A 20,402-nucleotide genomic window follows, 5' to 3' on the forward strand; every position below is an offset into this window, starting at 1 on the left:
AACTAAGCTACTACACTAACTCCCAAATATATTCCCTCACAGAATATATGTTCAACAGTCTCCCGGTTTCCACACCAATCCAGCCAATGTTGAGCTTGTAACTCAACAAGCAATTCCCTTCTCTAGTACTGATTCTCTCTTTGTTTAGTACTATTCCTAACAACTTCTTTCCTCTCCAACAAGATCAATACCATGCATTCGAGCTCAAACTCCACTCGATAGTAATTCCGACCAAGAATTTGTAAATCCATGATGTTGTCAACATCTTGTTTCAAAGCGGCTTGCAACAGTAAGTGAAGATCAGCACATCGAGGAAGAATGCCCAAAACATGCGCAATGATTGTCCTCTTCTCTAGACACTAAATCTCTCTTATGATATGTGCTCGATCCTGTTCTTACAACAGAAGCTCTACTACGTTGTCCGAAATAGGTGGGATATCCGGGTTAGCTACACGAGAGCCCCGATTAGACTCTTCGTGATAGCGCAACAGTTGCTTCTGGTTCATTATTGCATCGAGGAAGACTTGGGTGATGGAGGATGTTGAGAGGCTGATCACGGCAACTGGACTGGCTATAGCAGATAGGCTGATGGAGACAACCGGCTTTTCCGCAACTATTGTGGAAGAAACAGAAACCCCTAAACATCCCTCAGAAGGGTTTGAACAACCATTGGCTATAACAAGTACGTAGGGCACGACCATCGGTTGGGTAACGGTAGGTTGATTGGTGAATGTTGAGCAACAAAATGTTGGGTGGTGGCAGGCGATATGGTTGTCTTCATCGTGCAAAGCCAAGATTCTCAGTTATATTATTATGAAATTTATGTACTTATTATTTGAGCTTTAGCTCATATATTTGCAATTAAATTAGGATAACATAGATTTGTCTTTGAGATATATGACTAGAAAATATAGCATTTTGTTATGCCTTATATGATCTTGTCGTTACTTTTTTTAGTCTTATCCAACAAATACAAATGTTGGTCTTATCTATAGCCTATTTGGTTCATACACAACAAGAAAATATGGCATTTTATTTTGTATGGTTTGTTCCTATCATCTATTATGAATTTGCAACGGTTCATTTCTGCTTAACTTTTTTGGCCTTGTCCAAGCCAAAGCAGTTAAGCCTTAATTGGTCTGGGAGTTTTCAAACTTGAACCTATCCCTAAATCAGTTTGGCCAAACCCATTAAGATTCAATCGGTTTTGCAAAGCTCAAGACGAACTGAATGGAGCTCAAACAGATTAAGGAAACTCAAACTTGAACCAAGCTAAACCAAACAACCAAACCGTCTAAAAACATTTTAATGGCTTGGTTTCGACTTGAGCCAAGCCATTGCAGACTCCTCTCTTCTATTTCTCTCGCATTGTCCAACACTTTCCACTAAATAAGTTAATACATGGACAACATAGTTATATTGTGTTGGGAACTTTGCCCAACGTCGGGTTTGTCCTTAAAAGCGAAAGTTTAATTTCTCCTCTATTGCAATTGTTCTCAAATGCAATGAGAGAGAGAGAGAGAGAGAGAGAGAGAGAGAGAGAGAGACTCAGTTGGTAAGGTTGCCTAATGGAGACCAGGTGGTCATGGGTTCAACCCCTACATTCCACAGTGGCATCTAGTGAATTAAGAGATATATAAAAAGTATATAATAGAAAGGTGAGGAAGTTGGGTTTTGAACCCACAATGTAGTGCTTGTAGTGCTAACAACTTACCACTAGGGTAAGGTAATTACAATAAATATAAAAAAAGAAGAGAGAGAGAGAGAGAGAGAGAGAGCAATAACAATTTAATGTAAATAGGGCCATTGATGAAATATGATCATCGTGTGCTACACATGTTTGAAAATTATTTAAAGAATACTTTGTGAATGTGGAATAACTACCACACACCTAGGCACGATGTACATATAGTGTATATATATAATACATATGGTATTCAAATGAAAAGTATCAATATGCTTTTGAAAATTGTTCCAAGGTAGTTTCAACATCGTGAATTGCATAATTGGATTATGGCATGAAATGTCATGCAACATAGCAATCGTAAATATAGTAAATAACTAAAAGGATATACAAAGTACCAAAACAAATTCATAAAAGGCAGGAATCTAGATTAAGTTAATAATATGTATTACATTGGGTGGGTAGGATGAAAACCACCGTAAATTGTTTGTAATATATAATATGCATTTTGAAAAATATGGATGTTAAAAGGATTTGTTAGAGAGGAAATTTATGGTATGTCACTCTTCGATGTCCTTTAAAGCTTGTGTTTAGCACAACTCAAACTTATACGAGCACACAAATATTCATTATTAGGATTTGCATACCAAAAACAACCTAGTTTACATGCATCTAATGCGTTGACAAATAATGATCTTCGCGGGTTTGTTGTCTTACAATAATGCATGCATGGTATATGCAACATTTTTATGTCATGATGTGAGTTTCAGTGCTGAATAATTTAGAACATGCAAAAGTATTTATGGATATATAAGAAGTGTTCTGGAACCTAAATTTAACATGATCTTTAAGTGATGGAAGCATTTGACAAATTCAAATATATCTCGCACCTTTACGTCAAAGGATAAAGAGCTAAAAGCAAATGCTACACCCATAACCTTACATGTTAAACTAATTTGGCCCAAGCTAAGAAAGGTCAATTCCAATTTCCAAAGGTCTCATGTTATCCAATTATTATCTTACACAATGAAAACTTGCCACAAACAGAAATATGAAAATAGTTATTATAGTTGTGGCATAAAATTTGCATCATCTACAACATATGATGTCACATGCTCTATGGAAAATGGTTGCCTCGTGTATGAAACAATTCTCCTTGAGGTTAAAAATCCAAATGTATTTATGGGTAATTATTCAATGATAATGGGTGAGGTTGAACAATTTAAGAAAATGAGAAAAGCGTGTGATGATAAGGTTTGAAAAAGAAAACAAAATGTTCAAACTTGTGGAATGCATTTGCACAATACGATGCAACGCGAAATGGATCTTAAATTTTTTTTTGTGCTTTTTACATAAAAAAACAAAACATTGTTGATGTTGAATGCATGGAGGAAAGATAGAGAGGATGTAAGGTAGCTTCAAACAAAATAAAGCGAAAGTGACATTTGCTTTAAATTGATATCGATTTTGAAAGCTGGTCATATGATAATCTATTGTATGCAAACATGTATATCTCCATCTATCTATTAGCTTACAACATTGCTTTACTTATTTTAGGTGAAATTGTAACTCAACAACTCGAATATCTAATCACATCTATGAAAAATGAATAAATAATCAATAAACAAAATGAAAGTAAAAGTAAATCTTATGTGCTAAAAAATGATGTGTCAAAAGAGGGCACAATGATGAAAGGAAGCACAACATGTGAAGGGGTCGATTCGCAATTAAAGGAAGTTAAAGAGAAGTTAAAAGAGTGTGTGGACAATGCAAAGCATGTGAATGAGGTGTAGAAGGTAGGAGGTGTAAAGGAAAGCATGTGAAAAGGATGTCTCTCTAAAAGGACTCATAGGGAAAGGTAAATATTTTCATGTGACAATATATAAACTGTATTGAAAATTAAGATACTCAAAGTGTCAAATGAGATGATGTATCAATTTGTAACCTTCATTAAAAACTTAGGGGTTATTCAACATGCATTTTGTGTTTGGCTATGCATGCTGGTCGGATTCACATTTGATCAAACAAAACATTATCAATCCAAAGTTGTCTTCTACTACTATAGGGCATTGCATGTATCAGTAAAAAATTATATGATCGCTTTAATGTGTCCATCTTTTTGGATTGACTCTATTCTTGAACAACCATCAAAACAAAAAGTCGCACTTCTTCAAGCCAAAAGTCTCTCTTCATGAGGGAACCCCATTGGTCCAAAGCAATGGAGAAAAGTGTACAGAAACATGGTGAGATATTGCTTCTACTTCCACCTAATGTGAATCGGTGTGAGAAATTTCATTGGACAAGTATATTTCTTTATGATTTCTTGTCGATATAGCACAAACCCAACGTTGATAGTATATACATATACTTAAAACTAGATACAATCTTTAAGCACATGTTGATTAAATTATTTGTTGTAATTTCGTCAATCTACCAATCTTGCGCTTTATTTTTTTTGTCTTTATAGGTAGGCCCACAATGGATAATGATTTTTGACATGATATGTTGTTGATTTATACAAAACTCGAGATATTGAAGTATGAAAAACATAATAATATTACACACATTTTCCATGCATATTAGGTTGCGTGTGTGTGCTTACGAAATTCCAAGTACAATACATATAGTTTAATATAAAAAAGTTTTGACTCAACTATAGCACAATGTGTTGTGAGTGCTGGATAGTGATTAGATTGTTTGTCCCAAAGTTGCTTAAAAAGCAATAAGTAAAACATTTATTTCTTGTGATAGGCAGCAAATATCCATGTGGATAATAAAAATACAAAAAATAATTAGTGGGTCTTAAAACTATAAACTTTGGGTAGCAAAGACAACAAGTACATTTGTGTAGTTACATCATGCTTAGCCACATGTATCTCTCTCGAATCAATGTGGTGAATAAGGCTCCCCTCACTAAGCAAATAAAGTGAATTTGCAAATGGGGAGAGGCACATCTGAAGAGGGTGTGAGCAATCAACTTGAACATCGTTGATAAAATGGATGAGAGGATTAGATTGAGATTGCAATAAATTAGGGCATTTTTAAGTGGTGACTTCAAATGTGCTATTTGTTTCTATGACAACCAAAGAGAGAAATTTGTTGGATTACAATACATACAAGCATGAGGCTTTTGTACCCCCCTTGATGAAGTATTTTCTACAATAGAAATGGATATTGAGGAAATCTTACATAATTTTAGTCAACGTGGAGACCTTGGAAAGAGGATCAATTAACACCTAGCATGTGACATTGTCACTAGGTGGATCTCCATCATTAGTCTCACGTAGTGGCTTCGGGCATGAGATTTATTTCAATGATCACGAGCATATATTGTCTCTTTCACAAGGGCATTTTAACCACGAGTATTATTTTAATATAGTATTGCCCTAGTTTAAGTAAAAAATAATATATCTGGAAGCAAATGTTGAGCTTCTTAGATTTAGCAAGATGATTCCAAAGCTTGTTTACTTTTGTGATTGGTTTTCAGAATATATCCCTCACCAAAATCAACCTTACCTAAAAGCAAGGAGCATAAAAAAATTTCAACGTTATTATCAAATCCAACTCTTTATGAACTTGCATATTCAAGATGCAAAACAAGACTATACTGCTGAATGATTATTATAAAATCATGAGATTCTTGTATTCGTGCCAATACTTTGATTCGCCTCATTAGGGGCATTCAAGACAACATTTAATAAGAAATATTCCAAGTATACGGTCAATGAAATGCGAAATGAGATGTGAAGATATTTATAGTTATACATTTCATGACATTTGGGAAAGATGGTTGTCGAGTTGACTAAAAAACCAATATAATCTAATTTTATGTTTGTTTAATGCAAATTACAACGATAAAAGAGAATATTTGTCGATGTGTCAAAACAACCACTTATTCCATGTGAATGCATGTGCTACCTATGCATAGTTCTTTTGCACAGTGATTACTTATTAAGAATACAAACATCCACGTTAGGTCAACATCTACTTGTTTAATACACGATGGCTAGAGATTTCAGTTGATTGAATCGGATCTATAGGAAATACTAGGAGCATCAATATAGTTTGATTTGTAGGCCTTTCACGAGCCATAAATGAAAGAGTTAATTATAATATTAACACCCCTATTCAAGGGGAAGACAATGCAACATATGTTGCATGTCTTGTGCACGTCGCTTTGTTAATATTATTTCTTCAAGTTTGAAAGCGTGGATGGCTCTAAGGGATAGACGTGGCCATTTTTTAGATTGCTCATGGATCACAACTTATATGTAAGAGTCACACAACTTTTGTGGCAAGTGTCAACATTACAATTTGTCATTCACGTTTTTAAAGGAACACACATGCATACACACTTGTACGTGCACACAAAGGAATTTTGGCTGTGAGTAATCTTTTTCAATAGTGGAAGTATATAATCAATACGTTAGAAGCTTTACATACATTCCATTTTGCTAAAATTCACATGCTTGGAATGGAAGGCAAAAAAATTTATCAAGAATTTGTGCATTGCAGCTATGTAATATAGAAATTTGATGATGTGAAAGCTTGAAGTGTATCAATACAACTAATAAATAGCTAGGGAATCGAGACAAACTTAGAGCTGGTTATATAAAATGCTAGTTGAGGTACACTCATAATTGATAGAAAACGAGCTAGTAGGAAAAACTGGTTTTTTGAACTTTTTTCTTGAAATAATTCACTTTCCTCAAGAAGGTCATGCAAATTCAACCCCATGGGTAGGATCCTATTATTGGTAAATGTCCCCCAATTTGAAGACACATTGAATACTTGTAGGTTACTAGTAATTTTCATTATGTTGTTTGACGTTCACAGATCAAGTGTTGAAGCTGTGTAGGCGTTGTTTGGCATATATCAAAACAAATAGCTTATCTTCCTTTGCCCAATCTTGGGGGTCAAGGAAAAGGCATCCTCATAACTTGCTTCGACATGTTGATTCCACCATGTGGGATTTATGGACAAAGGGAAGAAAGCAGAAGAGTGAGTAATCAAGAGTCCATGGGTGATGCGACATCAGACCACAACCTAACTAAGACCAGTAAAACAAAAGAAAAAGAGAAAAGAGGTGAACATGTTAAATGTGAAAAACATTACTGTCACATAATATCATGCGATAGTGGGGGGGGGGGGGGGGTCCTATCACGACAACTTTTCTACGAAAGAGTAAAAAAAGCACAATGAAGAGAGGGGTGAGGCGACAATCTTACTTACTTAATGCGAAATATGTGGGTGGGTTGTCGTTTTGGGAAAGTACCCTATAACAATGGCAATGTGTGCGTGTAGTTAAAAGAAGAAGAAGCCATTCGTAATGATCTCTATCACCATTATTATTATTATTATTATTATCATTATTCATGATCTTCTTCTTCTATGAGACGAGATATGCATGTGAATGTATGTTATGTTGTATGGTATGTGGTGACAGGTGTGGTGTGTGGTTTCATACGTACATAGATAGATAGGTAGAGAAGCACACATGTATGTATGTACATATCTGTACGTATGTATGTATGTATGTATGTATGTATGCACGCATGCATGATGTGTGCTGTTTGTTCATGTTGGGTGGTGGGCCCCCGTCCGTCCTTCGTTGGCTTCATTCTTTGGGGGGGGGGGGGGGGGGGGGGGGGTAAAAGAAGGAAAAGGTTCGAATCTGCCTCTCTGAAGCCGATCTCTCTCTCTCTCTCTCTCTCTCTCTCTCTCTGGAGTCTGCATATATACATTATATATATATATATATATGTGGGTATAAATAATCAGACGTTTGTGTTTGCACTCTCTCTTTTCTTCCCCAAATCTCTCTATCTCTCAAAAGACACGAAAGGCAAAAGAGAAAAACAAACACCTCTCTTTGTTTCTTCCTTTCTGAAGCAGAGCCAGAGCCAGAGCCAGAGCCAGACAAAGTAGAGTAGAGAGAAATGGGCATGTGGAATTTCTCCCTTGCACCAGATTCCAGGTGGGTTTCTTCTGTTTTGCCCTTCTGTCCACAGAAAGTGGTAATTCTCTGAAAGTTAAAGACAGTAAAAGATCTAAACCGAGAAGACGAAGAAGACGAAGAAGAAGAAGAAGAAGAAGAAGAAGAGTAACTGCGTTTTCTGGCTGGGCTAGATGGGTTCGGATGCAGGTAATGGCGGTGGTGTTCCAAGGAATACATGGAGTGATGAAGATCTACTCATGATAAAGCACCTATTGGGCCCTTCTGCCATAGCTCAGCTCTCATGGAGTTTGCAAGGTTTAACACCTGTAGGGGGAAGGAGACTGAATGAAATAGCTCTTCAGCAGAGGCTCCATAACCTCGTTGAAGGATCAGCCGTAAATTGGACGTATGCTATCTTCTGGCAACTCTCAAGCTCGGCAAAAGGGGAAGAGGTACTGGGCTGGGGGGATGGTTACTTCAAAGGTCCTAGAGAGAAGCAAGAAAAGCCAAAAGATGAAGATCAAGGAGGAGGCCCAGGAGAAGAAAAAGGTTTCCATCATTCTATGACAGTTGATGAACGCCTAAAACGACGAGTCCTTCGCCTCTTACAAACCCAATTCTGTGCAGCGAGTGACGGTGACCTTATGGACATCGCGGAAGGAGACTTTGTTTCTGACACAGAGCTCTTCTACTTGATCTCTATGTTTTATTCTTTCTCGCGGGGTATGGACGTTCCAGGATTGGCCTTAGAGTCACAAAACCATGTCTGGTTGACTGGGAACAACCTCGATAACTCTTCGGTCTGTACCCGATCTTCGATTGTGAGGATGGCTGGGATTCAAACCATCGTTTGTGTCCCGACTCTGAATGGCGTGGCCGAGCTCGGATCCACCGATCTTATCTTCGAGAACCGTAAACTCATCCATGAGATTAAGGTCTCATTTACAGAAGATGTTTGGGAGAAGCCACAATTAGACGAAACCCGCCACAGTCATAATAATCACAATCTTTCCTTGGTTAAGGAAGAGGCTTCGGTGTCACCTCCAGAGAGCCCAATTGTTACATTAATGCTCAATTCAGGGAAGCAAGAGAGTATAAGATCAAGTGTAACTCCAGATCGAGATCAACATTTTCATGGAAGCATGCTGACCACCAAAATTCCTGACCTAAGATCATCGCTCCCACTTGCGCCCAATTTTCCGTTGAACCCGTTTTTGGCTGCCCAAAGGGCAGCAGCAGCCAAAGTCTTCCAAGCTCACGGATGGCAACAAAAGCAATCTTTTCCAGCGAACAACCCACCTGGTTCAGAAATCGCTCATGGAGGAACAAACCACCGCGTGAGCCCAAATGGCACGAATTTGAGCACCAAAATAGGTGGACATCTGTTCTTTCACAAGAGCGATCCGTCTCCGCAGTACTTGCCCAAATCGGACATGAATGGGCAGATGATCCGGCAGAAGGAACCAACAGTCCAGATGCACTCGTCGTCAAAAAACGGGGGAGAGAACACCAAGCAACAGTATGAGGGTCTTTCACTTAATAGCAGCATGCCGGCTAGTAGGCCATCATGTATTGTAGAATCGGAACATTCACAGCATTCAGATTTAGAAGCATCATGCAAGGACACTCTGGAAGAAATGAGGCCTCGAAAGAGGGGACGCAAGCCGGCGAATGGTCGGGAAGAGCCTTTGAACCACGTAGAGGCCGAAAGGCAAAGGAGAGAGAAACTAAACCAACGGTTTTATGCATTGAGATCGGTGGTCCCCAATATCTCCAAGATGGATAAGGCATCTCTTCTCGGGGATGCAGTTTCATACATTCAAGAACTCCAAGGGAAGCTTAGAGAGATGGAGCAAGAGAGAGAAGAGCTTTTACTGGCTAGTGGCATTGACATAATGGAGATTAGGAAAGATCGGGTTCGTAACTTTTCGGCTAATTCTAGAGGTGCCCCAACAATTGACTTACAAATTCATAATGGTGAGGCTACAATACAAGTGACTTGTTCTAGGGAATCACACCCTCTCAATAAGGTTATTGAGGGTTTGAAGGAGCTAAACGTTGAGTTCCCGACTGCCAATGTGGCTCTTGTCGATGAATCATTCCTTCACACATTTAAGCTCGATGTGAAGAGCTCTAGCAACATCACCCAAGATTTGCTACATTCGGTTCTGACGAAAGGCCTATGAGAAGCCATTTCTAGGGAGATGTTAGATCATCTCCCATGATTTTTGCATCACCTTTTTCCTCATCCTCGACATTGTATATTCTAAGAAGCTTAATGGACATATTATGCAAGGTCATGTTTGTAGTATGCAAAAATAAGCCAGTCTACAAACAATGGCATGTTCACACAACAACTTGTACATGCTTCTTTGTCTATCAAAATATCTCCATGGCTTCGAGAGTTTTCTAGTTTAGGGTATACTTATATTTAGAAGTCTATTTTGGATGACATGTTGAAGAAATCAGTTTGGAATTTCCATACATTGTATAATTACGGCTCAGCAAATTGTAACATTATGATTATCATTGTGTGTATAACCTAAAAGGGTATTGATTGATGGATACATCATAAAAGATGTTGGAAGTTATAGCCTCGAGAGAAGAAGCATGGATGGCAATGCCATATGAACAAAAGCCCCTCATGTTCAAGTACTTTTATATTGATGAGTAGTTTGAACTCCTATCTTCCTTAATAATGATCCCCACCCTTACGTAGTAGTGTATTTATTGTGATATGCTGTTCTAATCGTGCCAATGTAGCGTTAAATGGGATACAAGTCATTTTTTGATCGATTTCTTCCATTTGTATCCTTTTGCCCACAGTCCACTCATTGTTGAAAGTTATGATAATGGCGGGGTATCTTTGTTTGTTGGGCTCTCTGCTTGCTTCCTTGATGCTCTGTTCTTACGTAGTGTTTATTTACTTGAGAAATCAGTCATGAGTTTCTAACATTGTACATGTTGTCTTTCAAGATTCCTCGTAGTATTCCGAAAAGTAACAAAAACATCAATCGAATTAAAAATTGGCTAAACACGCATCAAAGGCTGATTGTGATTTGTTTGGAATCAAGAGTTGTTTAAACTAGATAAAATAGCATGCCCAGCGTTAACTAGTTAACTAGTTGATTGGGTTATGTAGTTCATTCGTGTTTTTATTTCATAGTAACTTCAGTAGGGTTTAAGACATGGGAGGCTAATTAAACTTGGTTTATTAGTTTTTAGTCAATTCCATCATTAGCTTTTATTTGTAAGCATTATATTCCTCTAGTAGTGTTCCAAACAACTTCATAATGGAACATGCCACTTGATATATATATATAGAGAGAGTCTAGACAAACACGTGCCTTTCGTTTGCCATTGCATAGTTGATTGTGTTGCTTTTCATTTGTCGATTGAAAAAGTAGAATAGATGTCATATAGATAATTTTTTTTGGAGCACTATATGTGAGAGAGGCATGCTTTAGAAAAAGAAGTCGAAATTTCAAGAACATTTTTCTACAACTCTCTTGGAGCACTAAATGTGAGCTAAGGAGTTGCAAATGTGTACACATAGGCCAACTAGGTTATAATTTAGGGGTTGTATTAAATATTATATCTTTCATTCCGTATTTGTAAACTTCTACTATTTTGGATTTCACTTTCCTCTTTAGTATTTCTAGTGGGAGAAATGATAACCCTCCAAAAGAAAGCAAGGTTTTACTAGTGAAACATTATGTTGGCACAACCTTTTCTAGGTGACCAAAAAAGTGAAAATAAAGAAATGGTTAGTAGCATAAATAACTTTGTCAAAAATGTGTTGTTTTCATAGGCTTGAACTTGTTTAAAAAGGATTGCATAGAATAGCCCATGTGACTCTCTTTATTTATGTTTGACAAATACTTTATGAAATTTTGAAAAAAGGTTTTCCAAATTAGGAATCCCAAATCTTATGAACTAAGAAGGTTTAGAACTAATAAGCTTCCATCCCATCTCTTAGGTGCTCTGTAATTTAAGCGATGGAACTAGCGCTAAACTTTACACAACATTGATATTATGGGACACCATAAGAAATGAGTAAACAAAATAATGTGATAATGTAGAAAGTTCAGTGATGAAAAACATCATGCCTGAAGCACTTGAACTTCGTGTCTTACTCTACAATGTAAGCCCTTTAGATACTTGTGTCCTACTTGTTGAGACATTTGAACATGGGGTTTCACACATTTATTGAACACTTCTTACATGAGATGCCTCAAAAACATATTCTACCAAGGATAAAAATTTTGTACTATAATTCCATTACTTTCGAACTCCCTATTGATTTGACTCCTTGCGTTCATATATGTGAATGATGTAATTGATCATACTATGCATCAATTCCCACATTCACTCTTATATGTTTTTCTCTAGTTTGTATAGTTTGCATTGAAGAGGTATATTATATGCATAACATTAAGTAGGTATGGACACGGTTTGGTTTGGTTTCATGCCTTTGAAACCAAAGTGAACCAAATCGAACCATTAATACATAAGAAAAACCAAACCAAACCATCTAAGAGCTACCAAGTGATTTAAACCAAACCATTTAAACCCGAACCAATTAAGTCAAACTTTAAGGGAAAGGTAAAACGAAACTGTTCAAACTATATCATTAAAGGAAAAGTTATTAAAGTCAAACATAAATTAAAGGATAAGGTAGAAACCTCAACTAAGGGTAAGGATAATCTTGTTTGTGATGTAGATCTGAATATCAATGAGAATGGCGGTAATGAAACTAGAATCATAGAGAGAAAGTTTGTAGACTATTTCAATATTTTGACCAAGCACATCAAGTATGAAGACAAGAAGGTATGTGGAGACTCTAAGTGATGTCATATACATTGGGGATAATTTCGTTGTAAATGCAGAAGAAGGAAATTCAGAGGGTGTTGATTTCTACTTATTGAAGTGCACAATGTGTAAGCAAAATATTGTAGATGCTTGGGGAAATTTTGTATCTCCTAGGACATTCTACATCGAAGGTATTCTTTATGCAATACTGGATGAATACGATTTATGTGTACATACATGCTTTTAAAAGACAAACCAGTAGCCTAGATGTACTCCCATTCGGTCAGGTGCATCAAAGTATCGATGTCGCAATACAAGAACTGCATAAATTTATACACAATTAGTGCTAATGTGTATGAATGTATTTACAACACTATGCCATTGAATTTGTAGCTCACGTGAGATCTTGCAAAATGGACAAACCAGTTGTATTGCAAAATCCTTCTTTAATAATATTATCATTGGAATTGTGTTTGTTTATTTAGTATTCTTTCTGTTCTTGTTACGTATCTTGAGCATGTAAAGAATCTACTCTCACTGGAATTGTGTTTGTTTATCGTTGGAATTGTGTTTGGGCAAGACTCTTACTCTCAGCCACATTGCCAAATATATCCTCATTCGTTGCAACGTCATCTCGACCAGACACATCATGCATGTGAGTTATGAACATTATGAACACAAAATATTCCGCAACAAAAATACATTGTTATCTCAATATTCATCATAGAGTTCCATGATTACATGATGGGGATCAAGCAACAAACAATAATGGTTTTACTTGTCCAAACATAACTTATACATTAATTTTTGCAAGGAAAAATAGTTGCATATCTATTCCACTAAACATTGTGTCCCTAGCCCCTCGACCGAGTAACTGGTCTTGTCCTTGATCGAGCCCACATCTTCAGCCTTTTTCTAGATGGTTGCCCATTTTGCCTCAAGTGCTTCTTTCACCCATTAAGTGTGTCCTCCTCCGACAACCTATCCATCGCCTCCTCCGATCACGCGTCACCAACTTCTTGAGCTAACGGTTCAAGAAGAATGGGATTTGTTGTGACACCATCAGGTTTTGGGCTCAGTGGGGTTGATTTAAGGTTTTGGGACTCGAAGAATTGTTGTATCAAGTGTTCAAAAACACTGTTATTATGCACCTCAAATTTACATGTTGGGACTATTTCATTATTCTTCATAGACATGCCCAATTAACTACAATCTTCCACAAGAATAGGGTGACGCTGAACTGAAGGAGATATTTGGGCAGGTCTCTTACTCTCAGCCACATTGCCAAATATATCCTCATCCATTGTGTTAAGAATTAGGTAATTAACTATGGGTTAATTGGTACCTAATTATGTGATTAAGCAACGAAAGATTATGTGATGTGTGTGTGTATGTATGTGAGAGTGAGAGGGAGAGAGAAAGAACACTTATGAATAACGAGGCAAGATGGGTGATGATTAACTATATTAAAAAGCATCATCAAATACAAAAATACCCACAATGAGGTATATATAGATCTCATGTGCAAAGGTGCACATGTGTGAGTAGAATATAGGTACAAACCTATAAGTCCTATAAATGAACATGGGAGTGGAGGATCTACAATGTATTTCACTCAAGCTCAAAATCCTACTTAAGGCTTTGTTACCGATTAGGAAGACGGTCTTCGGTCAGTCCTTCGACCTAGACCTCCAAGTGATTGTGGAACAACGAATGGGGCGTCTATGCGTAATGCGTAGGGGAATGCTCCCCGTAACCTATCAGCGTATAAGGGGGACGGCTACAACCGACTCCTTAGCAATGGTTACACTTACGTTCTTAGACACTCAGATATTCTAGACACACAGTAAATTAGCCGTAGCTATACGCAGACTTTCAGAGAAGATAGAATTCTATTACGATACGCTTCTTTACATTCCAAAAATACACGCTCCCTCTATCAGAGGTTTTTTGCCCTTTATATACGCAGGGTCTATTTAGCTGTTCACGCTTCTTGCGTGAACTGTTACATGCGTTATGATCTTATATTATTTCCTATTCCTACGATCTTGTCCGTCGGTTACTATTCCGGCGGACAACACCTGGCACGCCTGTGGGACAGTGCCCTAGCACGCCGGACCCATCCAGTTAATCTTCTTCCAAAATGGCCCGGATGTTTGGCTCTGCTACGGTGTCCGCGTCTGGAGGTGACGTAGGGCCCGTAGGTGCATCGTGGTCTGGCTCCCCTGTTTGGTCGGAATGGTTTCTCCTGGTGTTGCAGGTGTCGTGTGGGGGCAGTCTGGGTTCGGTGGGCTCTTGTTGAGCTGGCGGGTTGGGCTCCGCCGTCGTCGTGCTTGCGGTCGACCGCGGCTCTGTCTCAATCGTTACTTCCTCCATGGTGTCGGCTGTCTTTGTACGTTCCGGGGAGTGGGGTTGCGATTCCGCCTGGCCCGCACCGTTCTCCGTGTGGTCCGATGATAGCGTGGGCTCCTGCGGATGGAGCTCCTCTTGGGCAGCGGTTTCGCTGTTTGGTACTGTGGGGGACTCCGCTCGTCGGTCCGCGCTGTTTACCGTCGTTGTAATTTCTGGTGATCTGGCATGAGGTTCCTCTTCTTCGACCGTGCCCGGAATTGGCGTCGCGCTGGATTCCTCATTTGTTCGCGTGTTGCCGGCTTGTGTGATCTGGTGAAATAGCTCCTCCTAGCTTTCACCAAAATCATCCAAGAGTTGCGCGAGTTCTTCGAAATGTTGGTCCGCTAGCGCATGATAGTCTTGCGCTAGGTCCTCGCGTACAGCCGCAATGCTCTCCTCATTTAGTTTATTGAAACCTCGACTGCCCTTTTGCCGGTTCTCCCAGTCCGCACGATACGTGTGCAATTCCGTTGCTTGGGTTGCCCACGCCATCCATCCTTTGTCCAACGCCGTTTTCAATTGCGCTGTGAACCTCTCCCGATTTGTTTGGGGAAGGATACGCACGTTGTCTGTGATGGCCTGGCAACGGTTGCATGCGTCCTCCATCGACTTCTGGAGGTTTGCAATTTCTTGCTGCCTAACCGCCACCGCTTCTTCGTATGTGGCCTTCAGGCCCGCCCATAGCTAGGATTCCTTTGCGTGTTGTTCTTCTAATTTCCCCATTTCATTGTTTAGGCGGATTTCGAGCTGATGCCTTCTTTCCTGTTCGACCACCAGCTGCTCATCGAACCATACCTTCCTTTTCTCTAATAAGGCCTGGAGTCCCGCAATTGCCGCCTCCGATTTCTTCGCCTCATCCCATTATTGGGCGTTTTCGTCTTTTGTCCAGATGTGCTGAGCTACCTCCGTAACGAGTTTCTCTTCAAGGGTTTTTACTGCCTTCTGGCCGTTAGCCCAGATCTCCTTTTCTTTGTCTGAGGATTGGCGCAGTTCAGCTCGAAGGCGGTCAATTTATGATTCCCCTAGCTGCACGACCCTTTTCTTCCTTCAAAGCGTCGATGGCGTAGTTTGGTGGCAGGGTTGCGTGTTGCGCCGTAGTCACGTTAGCTTCCAACTCCGCGATACGTTCGTTGGCTTTTTGCAGCTCGGCTTGGGTCATTTTCACCTTCTTCCAGACATTCTTATTTTTAATGGCCATCTCCTTGGTGCTCGTGCTGACTTTTGCCAGTTACCTATGGACTTCGACTAGGGCTGTGTTTAGTGGGGGTAGCTCCATCCCCACTCGGCGTACCCCGGCATTCCTCTGTCTACCAACCCTGGCTAGCCAGTCCTCATCGTCGCTCTCCGCCGTTTGTGTTAGGGCGCGCTCGATCACCTGGCGCTCCGCGTGCTCCTCATCCATTCGTTGGAAGGCTTTTATCTGTTGTGTTGCCATGAATTCCATGAGCTCAAAAGAGGTTCCGAACTGTAAGAGGGCGCTGAACTCATGGGCCGTATCCGGGATATCTGGATATGCCAAAACCTCGCTTTCTGCCGTCAATATGGCTTTCCCTCGTTGGGACTGGGTCAATACGGCTTTCCCTCTGTAGCTGCGGAGCCATCGCCTTTGGTCGTTGTCTCTGCCGCCGTAGGAATGTCTTTGACCAATCCTCGCCCATCTTTCCTGTCCAATCTACGCTGTTTCGGTCTAGGGCTAACCTACCGTGTTTCGGTGTCTGGCTATGGGGCTGCTTCCACGGAACGTGCCAGCCGTTCCTCCTGCGTTGTCCGTGTGTCTGGTTGGGCAGGTTGGGGTTCCTCTTCCCACTCTAGGCTGCTATAACTCCGCTAACCTGCGCTTCGCGGATTGAGGCGGGGGCGTGGGTCGGCTGGGCTGCGGTGCAGGCAGGCCTCGGGATGGGAATAGTACCGTAAGGTACTGTTGTATGATCGGCCAAAGCTTTTTTCCGGCCTGATACGCATGCAGACCTTCCCTTAACGCTGGCCCTGTGATGACCCCCCAATCGACCGCACGCCCTTCAAAGGTATCGATAATGATGCCCGCCTTCTGTTTGGGCATCCCATATGCGTTGACATGTACGCAACTGACCTCTAACAGGAACTTGGCAACTTCACGGAAGAAGGGATCCGGGATCTGCTTCGTTCTATAGGCCTTGGCGGAGGAGGAATAGGGCCTGAAATATCGCTGCAGCGCCTCTGCAGGAGGGATTTCGAAATGCCTTTCGCCTAGAGATGACAAGTCCAACTTTTTCCAGATGGAAGAGTTGGTGACCGTGTCGATGTTAAGCTTCCTGGCGATGTCTATGGCATCCGAGTGTGGGGGTGCCTCTGCGACCCGGATGTACCCATCCAAGCGTTTCTCCATGAGCCATCGGCGTAAGGCAGTAGAGATGAAGATCGGCATCGCTAGAGTAGGTTCGTGGGAAGGAGACTGGTGGTTGCGGTGGGCTGGAGCTCTGTGATAGGATGGAGGAGAAGGCGAGGGGGAGGAGCGATGGGAGCACTGATAGTTAGAGGGTGGGTTTCTGTTTTGTGCAGAAGATCTTCTATTTCCTTCTTTTTGTGGCTTAGGGTTCATTGGGCGGTGAGCCATCGTGGTGCCGCGTGTTCTTGAACTAGGAGTCTGTGCATGCATTTAGTCCTTTTAATAGTGTCGCTATCTTCTCTCTCTCTCTCTCTCTCTCTTTTTTCGTAATGGTTATATACAACCTATTTTTACATTATGGTACAAGTGGGGCCGCCCATTTATGCCGCGGGTTCTCCGGCTCTGTCTTGTTTGGCGGTGAATGGGTTAGGTGGCGTATATCCCAGGTAAGGTTTAAGGCGAAACCCATTCACCTTTTGCCGTACTACTTCCCGGCCAGCGTACCTAGTTGGAACGTGCCTTGCTCCGCTCCAATTATCCAGTATGGGCCGGTCTAGTGGAATCGTAACTTCCCTGGCATATGGCCCATGCGGGTTTGGAAAACCAGCACCGCTCGACCGACGGCGAACTCCTTTTCCCTTGCGTTCCGATGTCGATCCACAAACGCTTTACGCTGTCGCTGTTCCTGCTCCAACACAGCCATGCTGTGTACTGTTGTTCCTCGAGTTCGAGTAGCTGGTGGAGCCATAGCTCCTCCGACTGGGCTTCCGAAAGTCGGTCCCATACCTGAATCCGCAAACTGGGTACCTGAAATTCGACCGGCATCACAGCCTCCAGCCCAAACGCTAGTCGAAACGGTGTTGACTGTATGCTTGTTTTGTAGCTGGTTCTGTACGCCCATAACACACTCTGTAATTTGGTATCCCAGTCCGTTCTATTTTCATTGACGATTTTCTTCAAGATGGTCTGCAACGTCTTGTTAGTGGATTCCGCTAACCCATTCGCCTGTGGATAATATGGCGTACTCTTCTTATGGACTACAGCGTAATGATGTGTTAGTTCCCGAACCACCGGATTGAGAAAGTGACTCCCCTGGTCATTGATGAGCTCAATCGGGCAGCCGAACTAGCACCAGATGTGCTCGTAAAGGAATCTGGTTGTGACGGCCGCCGTATTTTCTCGTAGTGCCTTTGCTTCTACCCACTTGGTGCAATAATCCGTAGCTACCAATATGTATTTATTGCCCGTACGGGCTGCCGCCGGTGTGAAGGGGCCCACAAAATCCAATCCCCACTTTTGGAAGGGGTCTAGCGGCAATATGGGCCCATCCGTTGACACAAATCACACTTTCTACAATACTCGGATGCGTCCTTCTGCGTTGTTGGCCACCATAAGCCCGCTTGCCATATTTTCTGGGTTGTAACGTCGCCCGCGTAATGGCCGCCTGCCGTGCCGCAGTGCGCCTCCGTAAAATTGCTTCTTTCTCATCCTAACGTACCCCACGTCGCCAAATGCCGTCACTTCCTTTGTGAGATATAAAACTCCTTCTACGAGGCAGAAGTGACGGCTTCGGACGACTAGTCATTTCTTCTCATCCGTGCGTAATTGCGGTGGAGGCAGTCCCGTAGTCAAAAAGTATGTCATTTCCATAAGCTACCGGTCCGGAAAGGTCGATTCCGTTCTTTCTGCTAGTACTGCTACCCGCAGGATGTCGGCATCCAATAAATCGTCGTCATCTTTCTATATTGTTTCTCCATTCTCGAGTTTGCTCAAAAAATCTGCCACTGCGTGTTGCGTCCCTGGTCGGTGCTTGATTACGAAATCGAATTCTTGAAGCAGCAACATCCATCGCGCCAATTTCCTCGTCAGGGCTTGTTTCTCCACCAAATACAACACTGCCGAATGATCCACGTGGAACGTGAACTTCCTCCCTAGTAAATAGTGCCGGAATTTATTGATGCTATAGATCATCCCTAGCGCCTCCCGCTTCGTTGTGGTATAATTACGCTCTGCTGTTGATAATTTGCGACTAGCATAGTACACTGGCCGGTACCAGTTTGGTTCGGTGAGCTGCATTAGCGCACTCCCTATTGCTATGTCCGAGGCGTCGACCAATACGTGGAATGGCTTCGCCCAAACTGGTGGTTGTACGACGGGAGCCTGTGTGAGCATTATCTTAAGTGCCTCATAGGCCTTGTCCTCCGTTGCGGTCCATTGGAAGGGAGTCTGATGTACGACAGCATGTAACAGCATGGCGAAGTCCGCCAAATATCGTATCATCCGACTATGCCACTATATTTGTCCTAAAAACTGACCAAGTGATTTTGCGTTTGTCGGAGTTTTGGCTTGCGTAATCGCAGAGATCTTGTTCGGATCGACCGCTATTCCCTCCTTGCTGACTATGTGGCCCAGGAGAGTCCCGCTGGTCACGCCAAAAGCATATTTCGCGGGATTCAGGCTTAAGCATGTGGTGCGACAACGTTCCAGGCACAGTTGCATGTGCGTAAAATGGTCTATTGTTCTCCCATATATTGCAAAGTCGTCTAAGAAAACTTGCATGAACGCTGGAATGTATTCCCCAAAGATCTCCGTAATTGTCCGTTGAAATGTTGCCGGCGCCATCTTTAGCCCGAACATCATGACGACTGCCACATAGACTCCCCAGTCCGTGACAAATGCCGTCTTTTCTTGGTCCTTAGGATGCATGTGTACCTGGTTATACCCATTGAAGCCATCTAAAAAACTGTACATCCCATGTCTTGCGACGACGTCTAGTACGCTATCGGTGAAGGGTAAAGGGAATGCGTCCGTAATGGTTACAACGTTTAATTTTCGGTAATCCACGCATACCCATATTTTGCCGTTTTTCTTTGGAACGACCACTATCGGGCTTAACCATGTGGCTTGTTTAACGGGCCGTATGAACCCTGCCTTCAGGAGTTTGTCAATTTCTTCTTTTACGCGGGTCGCGTAGTTCGGGTTCATGCGGTAACGGCGCTGCTGGACAGGTTTTGTGTCGGTTGCTAAATTGATCTTATGCTGATAGAACTTGGGATCTAACCCCTTCATGAAATATTATGGATGAAGGACTTCATCGGAGAGCTCGGTATCCGACAAGATGAATACAGACTCTATTGCGACAGTCAAAGTGCCATCCATCTTGCTAAGAATGCGGCCTACCATTCCCGGACGAAGCATATCCAACGAAGATA

The 20,402-nt window shown here is 41.5% G+C and overlaps 1 protein-coding gene across 1 annotated transcript; it reads left to right on the plus strand.

The window, feature by feature from the left end:
- Positions 1–7,629: 7,629 nt before the first annotated feature.
- LOC147853102 (transcription factor MTB1-like) lies at positions 7,630–10,201 on the plus strand. Its single transcript, XM_087333091.1, has one exon. The coding sequence runs from the start codon at positions 7,814–7,816 to the stop codon at positions 9,806–9,808; it is 1,995 nt and encodes a 664-aa protein (XP_087189217.1). The 5' UTR covers positions 7,630–7,813; the 3' UTR covers positions 9,809–10,201.
- Positions 10,202–20,402: the final 10,201 nt, after the last annotated feature.

The sequence above is a fragment of the Azolla caroliniana genome, unplaced genomic scaffold, assembly GCF_043228905.1.
Source record: "Azolla caroliniana isolate FFs.n. ecotype wild unplaced genomic scaffold, voAzoCaro1.0.p SCAF_17, whole genome shotgun sequence".
NCBI classification, from domain to species: domain Eukaryota; kingdom Viridiplantae; phylum Streptophyta; class Polypodiopsida; order Salviniales; family Salviniaceae; genus Azolla; species Azolla caroliniana.

Coding starts and splice junctions, on each gene's coding strand:
- LOC147853102 (XM_087333091.1), top strand. CDS start 7,814: ATGGGTTCGGATGCAGGTAATGGCGGTGGTGTTCCAAGGAATACATGG.